The sequence below is a fragment of the Eptatretus burgeri genome, chromosome 5, assembly GCF_056783735.1.
Source record: "Eptatretus burgeri isolate ZD-2024b chromosome 5, Ebu_testis_v1, whole genome shotgun sequence".
Classification (NCBI taxonomy): domain Eukaryota; kingdom Metazoa; phylum Chordata; class Myxini; order Myxiniformes; family Myxinidae; genus Eptatretus; species Eptatretus burgeri.
In genome coordinates, this window is record NC_140965.1 from 114,812,255 (window position 1) to 114,837,040 (window position 24,786).

Below are 24,786 nucleotides of genomic sequence, written 5' to 3' on the forward strand. Positions count from 1 at the left end.
GAGTCGGGATGACTGACTGGAGATGAGAGTCGGGATGACTGACTGGAGATGAGAGTCGGGATGACTGCCTGGAGATGAGAGTCGGGATGACTGCCTGGAGATGAGAGTCGGGATGACTGCCTGGAGATGAGAGTCGGGATGACTGCCTGGAGATGAGAGTCGGGATGACTGCCTGGAGATGAGAGTCGGGATGACTGCCTGGAGATGAGAGTCGGGATGACTGCCTGGAGATGAGAGTCGGGATGACTGCCTGGAGATGAGAGTCGGGATGACTGCCTGGAGATGAGAGTCGGGATGAATGCCTGGAGATGAGAGTCGGGATGAATGCCTGGAGATGAGAGTCGGGATGACTGCCTGGAGATGAGAGTCGGGATGACTGACCTGGGATGAGAGTCTGGATGACTGACCTGGGATGAGAGTCTGGATGACTGACCTGGGATGAGAGTCTGGATGACTGACCTGATATGAGAGTCTGGATGACTGGCTGGAGATGAGAGTCTGGATGACTGGCTGGAGATGAGAGTCTGGATGACTGGCTGGAGATGAGAGTCGGGATGACTGGCTGGAGATGAGAGTCGGGATGACTGGCTGGAGATGAGAGTCGGGATGACTGGCTGGAGATGAGAGTCGGGATGACTGGCTGGAGATGAGAGTCGGGATGACTGACTGGAGATGAGAGTCGGGATGACTGACTGGAGATGAAAGTCGGGATGACTGGCTGGAGATGAGAGTCGGGATGACTGGCTGGAGATGAGAGTCGGGATGAATGCCTGGAGGTGAGAGTCGGGATGACTGCCTGGAGATGAGAGTCGGGATGACTGACCTGGGATGAGAGTCGGGATGACTGACCTGGGATGAGAGTCGGGATGACTGACCTGGGATGAGAGTCTGGATGACTGACCTGATATGAGAGTCTGGATGACTGACCTGATATGAGAGTCTGGATGACTGGCTGGAGATGAGAGTCTGGATGACTGGCTGGAGATGAGAGTCGGGATGACTGGCTGGAGATGAGAGTCGGGATGACTGGCTGGAGATGAGAGTCGGGATGACTGGCTGGAGATGAGAGTCGGGATGACTGGCTGGAGATGAGAGTCGGGATGACTGGCTGGAGATGAGAGTCGGGATGACTGACTGGAGATGAGATGACTGGGGATGAGGGTTGGTTGCACCATTACAATCCTCAGAGTAAGAGATGGTCAATGCAGTACCACCACAAATGATCTGCAGCACCAATTCGGCTCTGTCAGACTCTTCCCCAAACTTAACAGCAACACCTTCATGGAGAACATTTTTCTTCCAATGAGAATGTCATTGCTGCTGTGAAGCGCTGGTTAAGTCAGCAGGACGCAGTTATATCGTGATGGCCTCACAACCTTCCTCGAACGTTGGTCGGAACATGTGGACCGCAGTGCTGATGATGTTGAGAAATAAATATGCGCCATGGTAGAATGAAGATTCGTGTTCGTACCTGGCTTTGTTTGATTTGAATATTTTTCAACACGCCCTCGTGTATAAAAATTTGCACTTTTGAGCACGTTGTGATTGTAATGGGTGCAGTTGCACAGAAAAGTGGCACCTGCAATTTAAACGCAAGCATTTTTATTTGATCGTCAGCAAAGCTGGTTCGGGCTGGCAGGATAGCCGAGTGGTACGCATTCTCATCTGAGCTGTCTCGTCTGGGTTCAAATCCTGACCCAGCTGTAATCTGTCATCCTGGTGATTTGCATGCAGGACGATACAGCGATGTGTGTGCCATCCCTCGGATGGACGTTTAGCTGGGAATCCTGTTTTCCAGCATTACTTGGTGGACATTGAAGACCCCATAGCGTCCTTCATTAAGAGTAGGCAAATTCTTGCTGATGCCATAGTCACACGTCAGGCCTCGACCAGCCACTTCGTGTTGGACTCAGCCCAAAAACGTCGTTTCCTGGCTGACCCATAATAAGGTGGGAATAATTGTGGCTATTAATGTAATAGTAGTAGTAGTAGTCGTAGTTTTAGTCTTGCTGCTGCGTTTCTAAGTAAGTGAATCTGTGTAAATAGTCCCAGCATATTGTGAGTGACCTGCGATGGTTCATTAGTGTTCCATGTGGATTTTCCTTGTTGCATTGACCTCGTACCAGGTGCGCATTTCTTTCCCAGCCACACCTGTTCCACATCCTCAGATGCTCGCGCAACAGTTTAGTAGTTGGTGGGTTTGTTTTTTGTTCTTTGCACGTGTGGCAGATGTAAGCGCACAACTCTTTTTCTTTTCCTTTCCTTTCCTTCTTTGTTTCCCCCCCCCTCTTTGCTCTGTCATTTGGCTCAATTTAGAAAGTTGCTAAATAACCACATGACCACACACCACTTCGTGTACATTGAAGTTTATTATAGCATTTCGTCATGATTGAAAATTTGAATTTGGTTCCATTGAACTCCTGAAAAATGTAAGCTTTACCGGTTTAAATATGTAGTCAACCTTTGTTTGACCGCGTGATAACTTCGAGAGCACACAAGGGGGGGGGGGGTATTTTGGTTCAATCGTTCCAATGTCTGTCCCACATTGGTAAAGCATCACTCACTTTATACTTCCAACCTTATGACCTTTGCTTATCAATTAGAGTTGATACTAATTGTGTTGCAAATCCTCTCCCACAAAACCTGCACCAAATGCTGCCTTTCAGTGGTAAAGGATCTATGTTAAGAATGGCCGCCAACATCAATGCAAGGCCAACTCCACGCATGGCTTCCTGACTTCCTCTCTTCTCAGAGCTAACGTGCGATACTCAATGGAATCCTTTCATCTCCTCCACCTGTCAAGGCTGGTGTGCCCCATGGCAGTGTTCTGGGCCCAAACCTATTCATAATCTTCATAAATTATTTTTCTGACTGTCTGGAAAATCCTCTTTAAACATTGGCTGAGGACTCCACCCTCTGGCGTGGCATCCCTCATCCTTCAGACAGACAGGCTGCAGCCTCTTCCCTCTCTCACTTCAAGCCTTGATATAATCACAAGTTGGTCAAACACTTGGAATATGTGTTTCAATCCTGACAAATGTCACAAGTTCACTATTTCTCTCAAAAAGGACCATCTGAAAAATCCTCCCATCTACTTTCTTAACAATCCTCTTCACGAGGCTCAGTCACACAAACTCCCGGGTGTCAATGTCAGGAATGATCTCTCTTGGATAAACCACATTTCAAAGTTAGCCTCAAAAGCCAGCTGTGGACTGGGCATCCTCCGTCATACGAAGTCCTTCCTTGGTACACCAAAACTCCTGTTCACAGACAAGGCCTTCATCCACAGTTTGATGGAGTACTGCTCTCCACTCTGGGCTGGCACCCCTGTCTCACATCTTGCTCAGCTTGACGCTGTGGAAACCAAGGCCTTTAAAATTATTGGAATCACCTGTGATGAAGCCGAGTTTTTGGGCCTATCACTTTCCCATCGTGGACAAGTCGGTGGTCTCTGTTCTATTCCGCCTCCTTTCTAGTCTTGCACCCTCTGCTCTTTCAATGCTTTGTCCACCTCCCACCCCTCACCCCCCCAGGTTTCTGCAGTGTGCATGTGGTCCAACATAAACCCCTTCTGGTGAAACTTCCAAAATCCAGATTGACTGCTCACCTCCACTCATTTGTTCCCTTCCTGCCTGTGGAACCAATTTCCAGATTCTCCTCAATTTCATTCTTCCCTCCATGTCTTCAAGAAAGCAGTTCACCACCATCTCAGGTCACCACCAATCCAAAACTACGATGGTTTCGAGCACCATTCCTCCACGCTTCCTTTATTTCTCCAAGTCTACCTCCACTGGTGTCCCCACCCCCCCTCTCCACTCTTCCTTTTAGTGTTCTTGTTCTTCCACAATCCTTGACCTTGTATACAAAAACAAAAATAGAGCCCACTGTATCTTTCGTGATGAGTATTAAGAAACACACAAACAAAGAGGAGGTGAGTTATCTGTGGCACCCTGAACAAGTTACAAATTGCTACCAGTCAAACATCTATCTTGCCTGGCCAGTCAGTTCCACAAAGGTTTGGGCCAGAATCATTCCCCCCAATTCCACCCCACAATATGGAAATACTTTGTAGTGGTAAACGAGGAAAAGATCTCGCATTGTCGATATATATATATATATATATATATATATATATATATATATATATATATATATATATATATATATATATATATATATATATATATATATATATATATATATATGTATGTATGTATGTATATTGGTTCACAGGAAAATATTTTCACGAAAAATATAAGTGACCACTATATTCGTTATTGTTTTGTGTCTGTCCATCTGTCTGTCTGTCTGTCCCGAGCATAGCTCCGTGGGTTTTGATCCGATCCTGATAATTTTGGTGGGAGGTTTATATCATGATCTAGTTATGTTTTCCTGAAAATGGGCGTGATGCGCCCATTATGGGCGAAGCCACGCCAAAAAACATGTTTTTAGGGGGTAGCCTATTTCAATTTGCATCTTCTCCTAGGGTGGTTTGTCGAATCTGACAAGGGTTTCGGTATTTGGTTAGCCCAAAGGCACCTGCATAGCCCCACGGAGCTCGATTTTTCATTTTAGTGTCAAGGTCACAAGGTCAAGGTCACAAGGTCATGAACTTAGAAAATTTCGAATTTTGACATAAAAATCAGACGACCGCCCAAACTTTGAGAGCTCAGATGACATTATTTTTTATGCAAAATCTTGAGGTCATTCCCCACCTAAAGTCTTGAAACCATTTTGCTCTATCTCGAACACCTTGCCCGTGGCGCCCCCTTCAAGTTTGTTTTTATGCTGATTTCATCAAAGTATGGATAATCCGAGGAGTGCGAAATGCCATATAGCCTATATGACGTTATATTGTTCCTGGAATGTTCCAGAGGAAGTTTTGCACCAAAGGTCATAATCCTTGACCCTTGACCTTTAAAGTTCACAAAGGTCAAATTTTCAAAGCTGTGGGAATCGAACCGGGTTTTCGACCTTCTTCGACGAACTAACTCCAATAAGCTATAGCACGTATCCTGTTTTCTTATTTTAATGCCCACAACATTGTTTTGTGACCTTTTAAAGTTTATGCAAAGGTCAAATTTTTAAAGTTGTTGAACGAAACCGGGTTTTCGACATTTTGCAGCTAATAACCTGTCACTCATACCACATCATGTTGATCATTTTTATAACTTGGTCAAACATTTTCACATTGTCTCATCCTTGACTTCTGAAACAATCTACATCGTCAAATACTGCTCGTGAACCATTGTTATCTTCAGACTTGTGTATGTATATATGTATATATTATCCCTGTGTCGTAAGAGGCGACCAGGGTTGCGTCAGGAAGGGCATCCGGCGTAAAACATGTGCCAAATCACTATGCGGATCATATGGATGATCCGCTGTGGCGACCCCTATAGGGAGCAGCCAAAAGAAAAAGAAGATATATATATATATATATATATATGTATATATATATATATATATATATATATATATATATATATATATATATATATATATATATATATATATATATATACAGCTCTCGAAAAAATTAAGAGACCACTGCAAAATTATCAGTTTTTCTGGTTTTACTATTTATAGCTATGTGTTTGAGTAAAATGAACATTTTTGTTTTGTTCTATAAACTACTGACAACATTTCTCCCAAATTCCGAATAAAAATATTGTCATTTAGAGCATTTATTTGCAGAAGATGACAACTGGTCAAAATAACAACAAAGCTTCAGTGTTTTCAGACCTCAAATAATACAAACAAAACAAGTTCATATTCATTTTTAAACTAGAACTACGTTGTTGATGGCACACCATCGCATATTCCCACGCGCACTGCTTTGTCCCATTAACGCGAGGTGAAATTTTATCTTGCAAAATGGATTGACTATTCTTTTCTATTTGATGTGCTTTATGACCAAAGACTTACTATGTTTACTAAATCAGAAGTCATTGCAAGCATGTCAACATTTCATGAAACATTGAATTAACACTGTCCAGCAATATAGAACTGTGCATCAATTTAATCATAGGAATGAAGTGTATAATATTAATTATAATTTTAAAAAATCAATCTCCTTGACCCCACCCCCTCTGGCCAGGCCCCTAGGGGTCGTATCAAAAATCCGAAAGTGTTGTGCACTTCCCCATACATATATCTACTATGTTCCAAAGTTTCAAATTCCTATCTCAAACGGTGTAGGAGGAGCTATTTTGACCCCCGATCCCCCTAAGCACCCCTACCTCCCCCAAACACCCTCTGATCATCATGTGTTTAAAAAATATGTTGTTAAATGTATAACTCATGAATATGTTTGATTTAAAAAGCTATAATAATTTTTATCTTGCCAAAACGAAGTTTTTGCAAGATATGTTAGTCAGCTTGGATGTTTTTTATCTTGCCAAAACGAAGTTTTGCAAGATTTGTTCGTCAGTTTGGATGTTTTTTTATTTTTTTTATTTTTTTGTCTGTAATCACGTATAAAAAATTCTGCAGAGCACAGTTATCATCGGAAATTTTTGTAACTTCGCATATCAGAGGCCTATAGAGGTCCCTTTCAGTGCACAAAATTTTGAAGGTCAAGGTCAAAGGTCAAGGTCACTTTGGCGCAAATCAGGGGAGTCGACGAAACCCTTATTTTTTGAGTAATTTTGATCGGATCGTCTTCAAACTTCATGGGAATATAGTTCATGATCTGGCGCTCAGCTGATTAATTTTTGGTGGTGATTGGCCTTGACCTTCATGGTTAGTGCCTGAGGTCAAACATATTTGACCCCAAGGTCAAATTTTCAAGTTTTAGGAACCATATCGTGTAGTACCTCAAATTGAACACCTCGATGAGTGCTTTCTAGATATGTCAAGCTTGAGACATTATGACATCATTTGGTGACGTTATGAGACAAACGCATATTTTTCATGGTTACTCTGTAGAACGATTCTCATCGGAATCTCTCGTAGGCAGATATTCCTCAAGGAGTCGCTCCTGGTGGATAGCAGCTCTGTTCACCTCAGTGTGACCTTAAAGAAGTCACACGTGGTCACCTTTTGGCAAGATACGGGTCACCCTAAGGGTGACATTGGTTTATTTTTTTTTTTTTGTTTGTTTGTCTGTAATCACGTATTAAAAATTTCTGCAGAGCACAGTTATCATTGGAAATTTTTGTAACCTCGCATATCAGAGGCCTATAGAGGTCCCTTTCAGCGCATAAAATTTTGAAGGTCAAGGTCAAAGGTCAAGGTCACTTTGTCGCAAATCAGGGGAGTCGACGAAACCCTTATTTTTTTGAGTAATTTTGATTGGATTGTCTTCAAACTTCATGGGAATATAGTTCATGGTCTGGCGCTCAGCTGATTAATTTTTGGTGGCGATTGGCCTTGACCTTCATGGTTAGCGCCTGAGGTCAAACATATTTGACCCCAAGGTCAAATTTTCAAGTTTTAGGAACCATATCGTGTAGTACCTCAAATTGAACACCTCGATGAGTGCTTTCTAGATATGTCAAGCTTGAGACATTATGACATCATTTGGTGACGTTATGAGACAAACGCATATTTTTCATGGTTACTCTGTAGAACGATTCTCATCGGAATCTCTCGTAGGCAGATATTCCTCAAGGAGTCGCTCCTGGTGGATAGCAGCTCTGTTCACCTCAGTGTGACCTTAAAGAAGTCACACGTGGTCACCTTTTGGCAAGATACGGGTCACCCTAAGGGTGACATTGGTTTATTTTTTTTTTTTTTTGTTTGTTTGTCTGTAATCACGTATTAAAAATTTCTGCAGAGCACAGTTATCATTGGAAATTTTTGTAACCTCGCATATCAGAGGCCTATAGAGGTCCCTTTCAGCGCATAAAATTTTGAAGGTCAAGGTCAAAGGTCAAGGTCACTTTGTCGCAAATCAGGGGAGTCGACGAAACCCTTATTTTTTTGAGTAATTTTGATTGGATCGTCTTCAAACTTCATGGGAATATAGTTCATGATCTGGCGCTCAGCTGATTAATTTTTGGTGGCGATTGGCCTTGACCTTCATGGTTAGCGCCTGAGGTCAAACATATTTGACCCCAAGGTCAAATTTTCAAGTTTTAGGAACCATATCGTGTAGTACCTCAAATTGAACACCTCGATGAGTGCTTTCTAGATATGTCAAGCTTGAGACATTATGTCATCATTTGGTGACGTTATGAGGCAAAAGCATATTTTTTTATGGTTACTCTGTAGAACGATTCTCATCGGAATCTCTCGTAGGCAGATATTCCTCAAGGAGTCGCTCCTGGTGGATAGCAGCTCTGTTCACCTCAGTGTGACCTTAAAGAAGTCACACGTGGTCACCCTTTGGCAAGATACAGGTCACCCTGCGGGTGACATTGGTTTATTTTTTATTTAAATCGACCCCCATGACCCCAACCCCTCTGGCCCGGCCCCTAGGGGTCATATCAAAAATCCGAAAGTGTTGTGCACTTCCCCAAACATATGTCTACTATGTCCCAAAGTTTCAAATTCCTATTTCAAACGGTGTAGGAGGAGTTACAGGGTAAGACAGATGGACGTACGGACGGACGGACGGCGGAGGCAATCACAATATTCCCGCTTTTCTTCAAAAGCACGGGAATAACAACACAATACTAATGTTTTAACTTGGGAAGAGTTCAGAAATCAGTATTTTGTGGAATAACCCTGATTTTCAATCACAGCTTTCATGCGTCTTGGCATGCTCTCCACCAGTCCTTCACATTGCTGTTGGGTGACTTTATGCCACTCCTGGCACAAAAATTCAAGCAGCTCGGCTTTGTTTGATGGCGTGTGACCATCCATCTTCCTCTTGATCACATTCCAGAGGTTTTCAATAGGGTTCAGGTCTGGAGATTGGGTTGGCCATGAAAGGGTCTGATCTGATGGTCCTCCATCCACACCTTGATTGACCTGGCTGTGTGGCATGGAGCATTATCCTACGATTATCCTTTTGGAAAAACCAATCCTCAGAGTTGGGGAACATTGTCAGAGCAGAAGGAAGCAAGTGTTCTTCCAGGACAACCTTGTACGTGGCTTGATTCATGAGTCCTTCACAAAGACAAATCTGCCCCATTCCAGCCTTGCTGAAGCACCCCCAGATCATCACTGATCCTCCACCAAATTTCCAGTGGGTGTGAGACACTGTGGCTTGTACGCCTCTGCAGGTCTCCGTCTAACCATGAGACGACTAGGTGTTGGGCAAAGCTGTTAGGGTTAGAGAAGATTGGACTCATCAGAGAAGATGACCTTATTCCAGTCGTCTACGGTACAATCATTTTGGTCTTTTGCAAACCGCAGCGTGGCTCTTCTTCGCTTCTCATTGATGAAGGGATTTTTTCTGGCTTTGCACGACTTCAGCCATGCCCCTCGGAGCCTGTTTTAAACCGTCCTCACCGTGCACTTCACCCCAGCTGCCATTTGCCATTCTTTTTGTAGGTCACTTGATGTCATCCTACGATTGTTGAGTGACATTCAAATGAGTTGTTTGTCATCCCGGTCAGTGGAAAGTCGTTTTCGCCCTCTGCCAGTCTGTAGCTTTGTTGTCCCCAATGTCTGCTGCTTGACCTTGTTCTTATGAACCGTCTTCTTTGAAATTTTAAGGATGGAAGCAACGTGACGCTCACTGCATCCCTCTGCCAGTAAAGCCAGAATTGAACCCTTCTTTTCCCCACTCAAAACCTTTCTTTTCAACTCTTTTTGGATGGTCAATAGTTATTTTTTTTGATTCTAATTACTTTTGAGGTACTACCAGCATTGTTTTTGCCATCCAGCTGGTCCTATTGCTAGAGGGTAGTGATGACAACAGCAGTGGTTTTTATACTTTTCCTTGTTAAATAAGATTCGGTTTAGGTTATCACCTAATCATTACCTCACTAAGTAGAATGAGGTGTGCCTGTGTTGGAATTCAACAGACACTGGAATGGAATGGCTGCCATACATAAGGGGATGCTGATTTAAATTTTTTTTGGAGTGGTCTCTTATATTTTTCCAGAGTTTTATATATATATATATATATATATATATATATATATATATATATATATATATATATATATGTATATATATATATATGTATATAATATGTGTATATAATATGTATATGTATATAATATGTATATATATGTATATGTATATAATATGTATATGTATATAATATGTATATATATATATATGAATATAATATGTATATATATATATATATATATATATATATATATATATATATATATATATATATATATAATAAAAAACACCCATTTCCCTTTGGTTTTTTGTTTTTTTTGATGAACTAGGATTTCAAATTAAATCTTAATGTTACACTGAAGTGTTTACGCTTGCACTTAATGTCGCTTCCCTTTTCATGATTCAACTTTTGGAAAACGCATTCCTTATGATGCCATTAATCAATGGGGAGTTTGAAACATGAATTTGGAAACACAAAATTATTCAATAATGTTCTTACTTAAACTTGATTTTTGTGGCATTTTGTGAGAAACAAACAAACAAACAAACAAACAAACAAAAGAATAAAAATTTTTATGGTAATGTTTCTCCCATTATAATCCATGATTATCATCTAATGTCTGTGAATACATAAATAAACAGCAGGTAGAGGAGACCTGGATACTATTGAATCACAGTGCCTAGTTCTATGTATAAACTTGCCTCGTTCGATGCAAATTCCATATCTCGTTTGCATAAGTTTGTGAAAATTTATGGGATATAATCAACATATATCATTCTGTAAAAGTTGTAAACCAAATGTTAATTTTTTTTTGCCTTTCTTTCAAAGTAATACAGCTATTGAATCCCATAATCATCATAATTAATAATGTAGCATGATACGGACAGTGTCGATGCTGCCAAGGTAGTCTCTTTGCAAAGGTTATGTTGGGTGGTTTGTTATAGCCTTCTCAACAGGTAGTCAAGGCAAGAATTTTTTTTTTTTTCAAGTTGCCAACACTTACTCGTGTACTCTTCACAAGACTCTGTCTGGGATCTTTAACGTTCAGCAACGGCAATCACCGGTTGATGCTTCCTCTGGTTGAGACGGCATACACGTTGATGCATTGGAAACACCGGGATGACGGCTTATAGCAGGGCTGAGATTCAAACCCAGGCTCGACTGCTCATAGTGGAGTTTGCACAACTCTAAGCTATCTTTGCAGCCCTGTTTCATGTGCTGTAGAAAAGCAGAATGAGAGGGGGTAAAGGGAAAACACTAGGACCGTGATGGCCCACTTTTGCGTTGTGCTGAAGCACACCGGCTTTGAAATTTTTTATTTACTGGTTTCAATATCATACGTAATTGGATGATTACTCGTTGTTGTGATTCATGTATGTGCAATGTCAATCCCTTTCTTTAATATCTGATTTATCAAAAATCTGTGTAATATTTCTATTATTACAAAAATCTCTTTCTCATCAGAATGAGCCTGATCAAGTCTGGTGAGAATTTTTACAAGGGTTCCTAATATAAAATCTCAATGCAGTTTACAGGGAAGGTTGCATTCAGAAGATTGTATCGTTTCTCACCTCCACTCATTTGGTCCTCTCTCATTTTTTCCTGCCTGTGGAACCAACTTCCACATCCTCTTTAATCTAATCCTTCCTTCTAGGTCTTCAAGACAACTGTTCAGCATTATCTCAGATCATTCCCAATTGAAAGCCATGATCTTTTCTACCCTCGTTCACTGCCCCCCCCCACCCCAATTCCTCCTTCCAAATTTCTAGTTTTCCCTCCTTGGAGTTCTGTATCCATCTTGTCCACCCTGTGCATCCTCTCCTTTCCCCCATTCCTCCCCACACCCATTGTTTGTCCGTCTCAATCTATCTTGGTCTTCAACTCTGCTCTTGGTATTTCCCCCTCTCTCCACTGCTCCTTTTGCGGCATCTCTGCTGTTCCTTTTGTGTCCTGTTTTGCATGTTTTTTGTCCGTTATGTCCTCATCCATTCAGTCTTCATAATTTTAAATGTTCATAATGCCCTAATTATAATCAATTTGATCTCGTTCCATTTCTCTGATGGTCTCTCCCACCTGCACGGCAGCAGAGCCGGCATGCCTGGTGGCGCAAACCTCCACGCTTCATTAGCTGAAGTGTTGCGGGTGGAAGGCCGTCCGCTGCCTGAAGTTGCACTCTGGGCCCTACTTACGCAGGCTGCTGAAGGCTTACAGCAATTGTTGTCCACGGGTAAGGTCGTCGTGTCCACAGAATTCCTTCCCCTGTTTTGCTGCTCTCATGCGTAATTTTGAGATCATCACAAAATATTGAAACTCGTTACAAATCATCTTTCCGACGATTTCCACATTGTATCGATCCCTCCACAATCCCTAATTTCCCTTCCACCTCGATTTATAATATCTTGTAGAATGGCCAACATTTTGATATGGAGTGCGTTTGTACTCGAACGTCAACGTGCATGTTCTATTTTGTACAATGATTACCAGTTATAAGAATCCCAAAATAATATATAACTCAGAGAATGTATACTTGGGGTTAGTGAAGCCACAGAGGACATCGAGAGAGAAATAATGGAGGATATCGCAAACGTCCTCACGTGAGTGATGAGGTCTCAACTGACATTCATTTTGAAATCCCATTAAGAACACATTTGGGGTGTACGTGGATGATACACGGGGTCGAGGAAGAAGATTATGGGTTGTGCATGGGCGGATGGATTTCGGCTGCAAACGGCTTGATTGATTGGAATTGAAAACATGAAGCTGAAACGGCTGGTTTAGCCACAGGTCCACAGCACAAAATTAAACCAATCGGGATTCCAGTTTACCGGCAGTAAGTAAGCAACAGACCCTGGATGTGTTTGCGCATCGCTCTTTTATGACGTCATTGTGAAACTGTTTAAAGAGTCGCTGGACCTTCGACAGTGTAATTGTACATCCCATTAGGCCTGGCAGGATAGCATTTGAGGTACCGTCGTATCTACTCTGTCTTTTCGAGCTGTGATGCCTGGGTTTGAATCTACACCCAGCTACAAACTGATGGCATGCAGGTGTTTTTAAGATCCCAGTCTTTTGTGAAAAGTATGCAAGTTATCATTGGCATCTTGATCGAATGGCACATTCTTGCCTAAAACTGTGGGTTCCAAGTGGTCTGGTCTTTTCAGATATCTCCTGACACCAGGTTACACTGCGAGCTTAGCGACCTGAGAGTGTGGGAAGCAGCTCCGACTCTGTAAACAAATTCACATTCCTACATTATTTGCACGTCGCATGTGAACGGCCATCTTCGGCTATGAAGGTCAGCAACACCGACGAGGGACTCCATAAGGCTCTTTAAACACATTGTGCCTTGACTACCTGTGGAAGGTTGAAACAAGGTAAATGATGTGAAGAGGATTGATTGTCTCACTTTTTATCTTGGAGATGTGATCGATCATCTGATGTTTTTTTTTTTTTTTAAAGGGTGCCAATGGATGGGACAGCTGCCAAAGGTATTTTAAGTCGAGATTTGAGCGAAATGGTTTAAACGAGGCTCGCTTGGTTTAAATATCAGGTGTTACCTTTGTGAGAAGTTGATGCTGTTACCAAGCTTGCTCATCAGTGATGTTGGGGCTGAATTGGGAGGAAAAGAATGTAACACACAAAAATGTCATATCCAAGAGGAAAAGGGTTTTTTTTATCTCGTATGATGAAAAATCGTGGTGTGCGCCCATAAAGAGAGAGTTGCAGTCGATGTAGCTGGACCACTGCCACTCACCACTGCAGGGAACTTGCATCTGCATTGCCATGGACTACTTCACGAAGTGGCTGGAGGCCTACGCTATTCCCGATCAGGAAGCAGTCATGGTTGCCAAGGAGTTGGTGGATCAGCTTTTCAGCTCGTTCGGGATGCCCAAGCGAGCTGCACTCAGATGAAGGTCAAAACTTTGAGTCCATGTTTTCAAGGAGAGGTGCCACTTGCTCGGCATCCAGAAGATGAGAACCACACCTCTCTGACCGCAGTTGGATGGCATGATGGAGCAGTTTAACTGGACTTTAGGACATGAGTTTGCAAAGTACTGGGTCAATGGACAGATATGATTGGACTAGAACTGCCAGTCTTACTGATGGCTGACTGAGCATGAGTTCAGCTGGTTCAGGATGCCCAATGAGCTGCGCTCAGACAAAGGTAAAAACTTTTGAGTCCCATGTTTACTCGGACAGTTGCAGACGAGGCCTGACATCTTGACAACAGCGAAGCTGATAACCGGCCATGAACTGCGCCTTCCAGTTGATCTGCTGAAGAGAAGACCACCTGATGAGGTACTACCCAAAGAGGCTCCAGTCTTTGGGAACTCTCTGACAGGCTGCAAGAGGTACATCATCAGGTCTGGGAAAATTTCGAAATTCTCTGGGGAATTGATGAAATGTCATGATGACCTGAAGGACAATCGGGCCACCTACCACAGAGCTGACAAAGCTGATGAGCAACTGGGAAGGGCCTTGCATGGTAATGGATCGCCTGTCCGATGTAATGTTCTGCATCGGGTCTGAGCCCAGGGTTGTGCATGCCAGAAGGTTATGGAGGTACGATGGACCCAGAATGTACTCGTGGATGAAACATGAATCCCAGGAGCCTATTGACAGCCATCTTGAGGAGGCACCAAATGTGGCTGTAATGCAGAACATAGCGATGGGCAGGAGGAGACTCTGGGGGAAAACCTATACCCACAAAACCAGATAGTATTTTGGCTGACGGAGGACCTCCCTGCAGTAACACAGTTGATGCAGCAGCATGTGCTCCAATGTGACGCCCAATGAGGCCAAGGACAATGTGACTTGGGGAGATGCTGCGGTCACAATTGTTGGCCAGGAGGTGGCAGTACGCAGATGTTCACAGTGGAAGAGGGGGAAGACCAGCCAAGTTCAAGGACTACGTAATTGGTGCTGACATGGACACTTGATGTACATTGCTATAATGTAACTTGTTCTTATTAGTTGTTGACATCAGTTTTGTCTTGGTTATGAAAATGTGAAGGTGGGGTCAGTGAAATGCCTGCATGAATAATTAATTAGTCAGGAGGCCGGCGAAATTACCGAGAGATAATTTGTGGTCCTTCTTTCAGATTTACTCATTGATCATTGTTGTGTTCTTTAAAGTTATACAAAATGTTGATGTTGCTGGAGAACGTGATGCGGTGATCAACCGGAAGGAAACAAAGTGGGGGGAGTGAAGCGTTGTTGCTGGGCAATATGCTGTTCGTGGAAGCTTGCAGTAACCTCGATGCTGGCTGTGCTGTGTCAGCGAGTGTCGCATCATGTTTGCAGAAGTTCAGTAAATCGTTGTGTCCATTAATGGACTCTTTTGGACCACTCATGGTTTGTAACAATGTAATTAAATAACTAGAACGGTGCTCGGTAGAGTGTATAGTCTCGCCTCGCGTGCTCATTCAGAACAAAAATATCATCGTTAACTGAACGCACAACTATTATGGCCCATGTACCTATATCATCCATGCACTCTATCATGTCACATACATTGCCATTTTCAGTAGCTTCTTTGATTGTTGTTGATTATTAGGTTATTTAACGACCACTTTTGTGCACAATTCAGGGTAAAATGCATCACTGAAGATGAATATGAAAAATATTTAACCTCCGCCATCGAAGATGGACTGAGGTTACTGTTTTCACCCCTGTCTGTTTGTTTGTTTGTTTGTTTGTGAACAGTATTACGGGAAAACTCCTCGACGGATTTCGACGAAACTTGGTGGGGGGATTAGGTATGGTTCAAGGATCATGCCATTAGATTTTGGACTTGATCCAAAGTCCAATATGGCCGCTATGGTGGCCATTTTGAAAAAATATTTGAATTTTTGTTTTTGCATTTCTACATGTTTTAAGTGATTTCCAACCAAAAAAAAAAAATTTGTAAGAGAAAAAAAAAATTTTGCAACTTTTTTTCAAAAAAATTTCGATTTTATTTGAAATATATTTGAATTTTTTTTTTTGCATTTCTACATGTTTTAAGTGATTTCCAACCCCCCCCCCAAAAAAAATTTGTTCGAGAAAAAAAAAACAAATTTTGCAACTTTTTTTTTCAAAAAAAATTCGATTTTATTTTTTTGGCATTTATACATGCGCGTCGATCTAGTTTAGTTTATTCAATCGTGGTTCAGTAGAGTCTGACCCGTTTTGACCTACAATGAATAGGATATCAGGTTCACTTAAGTGACCCAGCAGTATTGGCGGCGGAGGTTTTGCACTCTACTGAGTGCTCCCCTTCTAGTTCAAACTGTATTCCTCATGATTAGGCGATCATATGTATGAAGTTTCACATCGCTCTGTTAAGCGGTTCTGGAGAGGAAGATTTTAATTTTTTTTTTTTCACGTTTTTATTTTCAATCCAATTTGGCCTCCAGACCACGTGACGGATGACGTCACAAATTTAATTCGTCACTCTCATTGGGTCTAGATCAAATATGTAAAGTTTCAGTTTTTTTCACATTGGGATTCCGATTCCACCAATTATGGTTAGAATACCAATTCACCGATGACGTCATTGTTATCAGCGTATATATCCCATGGAAAGTTGATGACATGTGCCAAGTTTCATTTTCTTTCATTGAGCAGTTTTGGAGAAGTCCATTTTTTTTTTTCTTTTTAAACTTTAATCCAACATGGCTGCTATACCATGCTACCTATGACATCACAGTTGTTAAATACTGAATTCTCCTTGGGGAATCCCTCCTCTGAAATTATATAGACATGGATGCACACGCGCGCGCGCACACACACACACACACACACACACACACACACACACACACACACACACACACACACACACACACACACACACACACACACACACACACACACACACACACACACACACACACACTACAATAGTCTTGTAACTCCTTCGGGGTGAGACTGATAAAGTTTGCGTGCTTCATTCCTGCATTAAATACAAGGTGAGCATGTCTAAGTATGTCCAATCAGAACTTGAGTACGTCCATTAAGGGCAAAAGAGGAGTATTTAGGACTGGCGTGTTTGGTAAGTGGTTTGGTCGGTCTGTTGCATCGAGAAATTAATTAATAAATGGTGAATCGTACTCCAAAGATGAGTAAGTAGGAAATCCTTCTTTAAAGAAATCAACTTCTAAAATTTAATTTTAATAGAATAGACGTTTACAAAGCATCCGTCGACATGTTCCATTTATTCATTTATTTATTTATTTAATCAAAATTATCATTCCGGTCAAATTCACAGACAAAAGTAATTGAGTAACACAGACATTCGTGATGTATGAATGCAAGCCGATGATTTTGATATGATATGTGATATGTACCACTGGTCATTCTCTGAGAGTCTCCAAAAAAGATTGTTGGTGATTGTAAATACGTGGAGCAATTTCATTGCCACAAACAATATCGAGCCTGGGCACGCTTCGCCAAAGGCCATGGCCATGTCTGTGTCTCGTGCAACATGTTATCGGACTAGTACTATGTGCTCTGGTAGTTTAATATCATCGGTTTAACAAAATGGTGAATGAGGAGGATAATGTGTCGTCATTCGATAACAATACAAACACCGTGTATGTACATACAGTGCATTGTAAAAAGTATTTAAAATTGATTGCAATGAACAAAGCACTCCGGTAATAAAGTACGAGGTATTCTATCTTGTGTTGTGATCTATTTATTTATTTATTTATTTATTTCGATGCAATATTAATGTTCAAGGAAGATGGAGGTGATTCAAGGTAAAGATACTACGAGCTGACAGTGGGGCGGTGAGGCCGTGGTTGGTCACAATAATCAGGGGAATGAGTGAACAGGGAAAGCAGAGACGGGAGAACGATCCTACAGTTTATCGATGTGGTTGGGTGAGGTTAGGTTAGGGTTAATAGGGGAGGGATTTTTTTCTTCATATTAACTCATTTTTATTGTGTTAGTTCATTAATTTTGGTCTTTGTATACTTATTCTTTTATTTAATATATCCGTAAGCTCCATGAGTTTTTGACTGTGGAAAACAATCTTCCCATCAGCATTATGTATTGGTTCACGAAAAAAATAAGTGACCACGATATTCGTTATTGTTGTCTGTCTGTCTGTCTGTCCCGAGCATAGCTCCGTGGGTTTTGATCCGATCCTGATAAAATTTTGGTGGGAGGTTTATATCATGATCTAGTTGTGTTTTCCTGAGAATGGGCGTGGTGCGCCCATTATGGGCGGAGCCACGCCCCAAAAAAACGTGTTTTTAGGGGGTAGCCGATTTCAATTTGCATCTTCTTCTCGGGGGTTTGTCGAATCTGGCAGGGGTTTCAGTATTTGGTTAGCCCAAAGGCACCTGCATAGCCCCACGGACCTCAATTTTTCATTTTCGTCCCAACGTCAAGGTCAAGGTCACAAGGTCACAAACTTAGAAAATTTCGAATTTTGACATAAAAATCATACGACCGCCCAAACTTTGAGAGCAAGGATGACAATATTTTTATGCATAATCTTGAGGTCATTCCCCACCTAAGGTCTTGAAACCATTTTGCTCTATCTCGAACACGTTGCCCGTGGCGCCCCCTTCAAGTTTGTTTTTACGCTGATGTCATCAAAGTACGGATAATCCGAGGAGTGCGAAATGCCATATAGCCTATATGACGTTATATTGTTCCTGGAATGTTCGAGAGGAAGTTTTATACCAAAGGTCATAATCCTTGACCTTTGACCTCTAAAGTTCACAAAGGTCAAATTTTCAAAGTTGTGGGAATCGAACCGGGTTTTCGACCTTCTTCGACGAACTAACTCCAATAAGCTATAGCACGTATCCTGTTTCCTTATTTTAATGTCCACAACATTGTTTTGTGACCTTTTAAAGGTTATGCAAAGGTCAAATTTTTAAAGTTGTTGAACGAAACCGGGTTTTTGACATTTTGCAGCTAATAACCTGTCACTCATACCACATCATGTTGATCATTTTTATAACTTGGTCAAACATTATCACATTGTCTCATCCTTGACTTCTGAAATGATTGACATCATCAAATACCGCTCGTGAACCATTGTTGTCTTCAGACTTGTTGAAGGTTTCTCTATTTTATTCCAGCAAATACAAGCTGTCGCTTCGCTGATGGGGTATTAAAGTAGAGGGAGGAGGGAAGGGAGGAGAGAGGAGGGAAAGGAGGAGACAAGAGGGGAGAAGGATGGGTGGGGGAGCTAAGAGGGGATGATGAAGGGGGGAGCTCGGAATGGGGAAGAGCAAGGAAGGGGAGGGGAGAGTGACACCTCATCAAGAGGGGAAGGGGATCTTGACTTGTTTGGGGGGGGGGGAAATGGGTGGAAGGGTTCTCGACTTGTGTTTAGTTGTCAGATTTGTGGAGAAAGGGGGGGTAGGGGTACATTAATACAGCACACAGAGATCGCTGGGAGATGTCCATGGAAAGGGATTTCGGAAGAAGTAAGTATGAGGGGAGGAGCAGGGAAGGCAGCATGATGGGAAGGAAATGCAGTGTGAAGGGAAGGGAAGGCAGCATGAGGTGCGGGGAAGGGAAGGCAGCATGAGGGGTGGGAAGGGAAGGGTGATTAATACTCGCCCAAACTGTAAATTTTTAATTTTTAATCACCGGATTCTATATAAAACTGGGTGGGAGCCTTTCAACCCATGCTATCCATCTGGCAAACGCCTGCCTGCCTGCATGCTCACACACACAGCGACCTTTGCACCCTCCCCGTCGGCTCACTCCGAATCTGATTGATACATGTTGCTTGAACGAAACGGGCGGCATGGTTTTTTTTTTTCACCTGAGAAATTTCACAATTTTCACCATTGGCGCGACTACTCATCTAGAATGGTTTTGTGAAAATTATTAAGCCATTTGTCACGTGGTGTTGGAAAAAGGAAAAACTTTGGACTTCTGTATCTCCTAAACTACTCGATGGAAAAAAAATTAAAACTTGGCACAGATAAAGTCCTCTCCATGGGAAACGAGGGTGATTTATTATTATTATTATTATTATTATTATTATTATTATTATTATTATTATTTTGGATGTCATAACGTGGCTTCGGTATGATGTCATAATTGCCTATGCCAAACACTTTATCCGATCAGGATGAAAATTGAGGGTCATCTCAGGCTAAATCATAATTGGCAAAAATGGTGATGTTATCGGTCATGTGGTTTGGCAGCCATATTGTTTGTAACATAAAACCTTCAAAAATCTTCTTCTCCGAAACAGCTGAACACATTGAGGTGAAACTTTCCAGGCATGATCGCCCATCCATGAAGAGCAAAATGGTCTCCAAGTATGATGCCATAAGTCACATTTTTTTTTTAATATACAATGTCAAGGCTCGATAAGAGCTAACAGAGAGAACATATAACAAGGGGAGCAGGAGACGAGGGGTGGGAGAGGGAAGCACAAAACGATGGGATTGGACACATGAGGAGATCTGTGGAAGGGAGAGAGATGGGGGTGGGATACATGGGGTAAACAACATGGACACTACAGGGACTTTCAGGAAGGAAAGCAGGGAATTTGAAGGAGGTGGGGTTGGGGTTGATCAGCAGGGTTAGAAAAGATTGTGGTTTTGGATGGGGGAAGATATGAGATGGTGGTAAACAGCTATTTTGAAGACATGGAGGAAAGAGTGGGATTGAAGTGTATGTGGGAGTTTTTTTTTTCCAAAGGTGGGGAAAAAGAGGAATGAAAGAGTGAAGGTGTAGGCCAGAATTATTTAACATTTTGAATCTGGGTTCAGGGTTGATATCATAGGTGGCTTTGTTATGATGTCATAATTGCATACGTCGAACACTTTATCCGATGAGTATGAAAAATTTTTGAGGGTAATCTAGGGTAAAATTGTATGGGGGAGAGGTGGGATTGATGACGTCATCGGTCGCGTGGTTTGGCAGCCATTTTTTTTTGACAAAAACTTTCAAAAATCTTCTCTGAAATGGCTGAACAGATCGAGGTGAAACTTTACAGTTATGATCGCCTGAACATGAGGAGCAAAAAGTTCTCCACCTATGGCTTGATATATCAAGGGGAAACTTCACTTACATGTTCCCCAAGTCTTAGGGATACCATGGTGTTTACAAATAATTAATAGGTCACATGGTCTGGCAGCCATATTGCTTTGAACGAAAATCTTAAAAAAGAAAAGAAAAGAATCTCTCTTGAATTGCATCATCAATCGATGTGAAACGTCACAGTTATGACCTAGTAGTGATGAGGATTATTTGTTTTAAATTTCAACTTGATCGGACGCATGGTCTGGCAGCCGGAATTATTTAATACTTTGAATCTGGGTTCAAGGATTTAAATCAAACTTGGTACAAGTATGGATGACGATGTAATAATGTGGGCGGAGGCATATCTGGTGATGTCGCGACGTCATAGTGCCCTTCTAGTTTTACTTGAATTAAATGGACATTATAGGACGATGGACGAATCACTGAAGTGTGTGGGATTTGCACCCCAGCTCCCCGTATCATGGATCGTGAATTGAGATGAGAACACAAAAAATAGGGGCAATACCCCTGGGTGCTCACCTGGTAGTGTCTGGATAATAAAACCAGGGAACCACTTCTTGGTGTGGATGAACCACAAAATATGTAACTGAGAAGATTGTAAACACCTATGGATATATATATATATATTTTTTTTAATGATGTGAGCAAACTTTTGTACATCATGGGTGATGAAGGTTTTGGTCAAGTTTCATCAAAATTGTGTGTGTAGTTTCTGAGAAGGAAGCAAACCCCTATTTTTGGGGGCAACACCCCGTACACCCCCAGTGCTGGATTTAAAAAAAAAAAATGCAGTGAACAAGCTTTGGAACATGCCGGGTGATGAAGGTTGTCGTCAAATTTCATCGAAATCGTGTGTGTAGTTTCAGAGACGAAGTTGCAAGTGTTTATGGATGGACGGACGGACGGACTTACGGACGTACGTCGTGCCATCCCATAAGCTCCTGGAACTATGTTCCAGGTGAGCTAACAAGACAGGGTTATCTCCTTTAAAAACTTCTCAAAAATAATTTAATTGAATATAGTAATTGCTGGTGCCGGATGAAGCTTGTTTGTCATTTTTGTTTGTATAAAATTCCCTGGATATTCCTTTTAACCACAATTTGATGTTCTCACACGTTTTTGATGAAATCTCTATTGGAGGAATTTTCATACCTCCACCATTGTTTAATTTCTCCATGTCAATTCATGTTGAATTAATTCTGGATTTTGTCCTCATTCCAAGGGAGAACATGAGATAACTGAGCCCTTCTTTTTTAAGGTCATATTGTTGTAAATCACATTTCGTACACCAGTGATTTGTGCATAGTTGGGTCGCCGAAATAGGTGACCCTTATTGTCAGTAATTCGGTCTGTTTGTTTGAGTGTTTTTTCGTTTGTCATCAGCATAATTGGTAGTAAACTTGGGTGGATTTTGACCAAACTCAGGTGGTAGGTACATCTTATGACCCAGTGCTTTGGAAATTGTGATGGTTGCTAGGGATGCTTTGGTTCCCTAGCAACAACCGAAAAACCTTCAAAATCGGTACCGTTCACGCGAAGTCAATTCCGAAAGCCGTTATCTCACGTAGGGTTATGAAATTTGGCACGAATGATCTACAGGTGATGCTCTATCAAATATATTCCTGTTTTTGTGATATATGGAATACTTTACCCGCAGCGCCCCCTACAATTAGGGTATGTGTGAAAATTGGCGAAAATTGAAGGCCCCCTAGTGACCAGGTGAGTGCATCGATACGAATGAAACTTTGCAGGTTCATGTTAATCAATGAGTACTATAACTTTGCCTCAGGACTTATTGACCGATTTCGCTTAGGTCAGGGGTCAAAGGTCAATTAGTGCAAAAATCGATAATTTGTGAGAGCTGGAGGTGCCTTCACGCCAAATGCTACTACTCCTAGGGTTATGGTCAGATGGTCATGAAAATTCACACTAATCGTCTGGAATACATTGTGCACAAACAATCAAGCCGGATTTTCGATTTAGATCTTTGTTCACCCACAGCACCCCCTCGAACTTTGTGGATTTCCGATTTCAAACCGCATTTTCGGTACTTTTCATTCAAATGGATATCGAGTAGTTATCAATAGATGGAACTAGATGAGATTTGATATGCATAATCTTAAGTTGATTCCCTATCCGCTATATGACATCCAATTTGCTCTATATCTTATAGTTTCCATGTTCAGCGACCCATCGCCGCCTACCGGCTTGTCTTATAATGTCCTTATAACTCATGTAAAATGCATAGATATCCTCCAGGATAGGATACTTAACTTTGACTTGTCTAGCCTGAGTTCAATTCTCAACCTGACTATTAACTCCACAATTGGTCCTTCGCAAATGGTGATTTGCATCACATAGTGCTCTATCCCTCAGGTCGATGTTAAACTGTGTCCCGCTGCTAGCATTAGTTGGTGGATGTTAAATATCCTGTTGTGTCTATTATGAAGAACAAATGACAAATTTCTGCCTTGAATACCACTGGGAAGGTAATGGGAAATGAGACAGTATAATGTTGGCAAGAAGCTCCTTTTACAGCACACTCATGCCCTCAGGTAGACCACTACAGACTAATTATGTAGGATTTTGTATCCCATGACCCATTGGGCCATATTTTGATCTCTCAGTGATTGCCAGTTATTTTTTTTTCTGGACCTTCTACTCAAGGCCGAACATTATCAATAAATGCTCCACAATCCCCATTTCATATTTCCATCCCTGTTTTCATTCTCCAGAGCCCAACCATGATTCTTTGGATTTGGTTATAACACCATGGTCTCTTTTGCTGCATCCTCGTGGCCTGGTGGTGTTTCGCCGGGGCAGCCACAGACCAGGAGAGGACGTCTCACCATTTGCCGCCCCCGAATGCATCCACGGCATGATGACGTGGGGTCCTGGCTGCATCGAGAAGGTTAATGCATTATAGTTTTCCAAAATTGGAGCCTTGAGTAAAAATACCAATGCAGCTAATGTAATGTGGTCAACTTCCGATTGATGTGCATATCGTAAACCAAACAGTTGTTAATGCTTAACATTGTTACTGTGCATCAAACTGTATGCAACTTTTACCTCCGCAACTGAAGGTGGAAGGAGTTTATGTTTTCACCCGTTGGTTGTTATCTCAATTTGGGTTTCAGGAGGTGGGAGAACGTTCTCCCAGAACTCAAAATCTTCATCTCCTTTTTGGTAAGGGATTATGATTCATTAATTGAGCTGTTGGGGTATTCACACCTTTGGGGATTTCTTCCCTTTTGGTGTACATATGATGTTCATGATGCCGAATCCAGCACGTTCTCTAATGACTGCAATCCAAGGTTATGAATGAACATACAGGTCAGCTACCAATGAAATGGATCTTTGTCAGGAGGGGTCGGCGGCTTCGAAGTGATGTTACAGTGAGCACATCAACAGCGTAACGTTTTTGAAACTTGTATTTCAAATATGCAGATACAAAGTCAAATGAGGAAATTCACCATAACATACAATGTTCAACTCCGATTCCCGCGTTGAGTTGTTTCCACCGCCCAGTGTCCCAGTCCAGCCGGCACAACTCACCTCATCCATCAGGGCTGTTGAACGATTGAGTCTTGTTGCAGTGTCCCCTTTCTCATATGCTGGCCCATCCAGGATGATTGAAGAATTCAAAGGAATTCTTTCCCGATACACAATTTTAATGAGGTTTAATCAACCTGATTATAATCGGCTCCACGCGTTAACAACCGCTCTGGACATTAACACCTCGTTCACTCATCAGAGTTAAATCGAGCACGGGGACAATCAAAATACACAGCTTGTCACAC

The 24,786-nt window shown here is 41.9% G+C and overlaps 1 protein-coding gene across 5 annotated transcripts in view; it reads left to right on the forward strand.

Annotated features, from left to right (window-relative positions):
• The window catches only part of LOC147027209 (tyrosine-protein phosphatase non-receptor type 13-like), a 284,017-nt gene that overhangs the window by 25,031 nt on the left and 234,200 nt on the right, over positions 1–24,786 (forward strand). For 2 of the 5 annotated variants that reach the window (XM_085883442.1, XM_085883443.1), the window contains exons 2-3: positions 12,061–12,200; positions 23,722–23,897. In XM_085883442.1, the coding sequence (XP_085739568.1) occupies positions 12,068–12,200; positions 23,722–23,897 (309 nt within the window). In that variant the 5' untranslated portion in view covers positions 12,061–12,067. Of the gene's footprint in view, positions 1–1,755; positions 1,950–12,057; positions 12,201–23,721; positions 23,898–24,786 lie in introns of those variants that run through there. The other 3 variants (XM_085883444.1, XM_085883445.1, XM_085883446.1) reach the window with 2 other exon arrangements.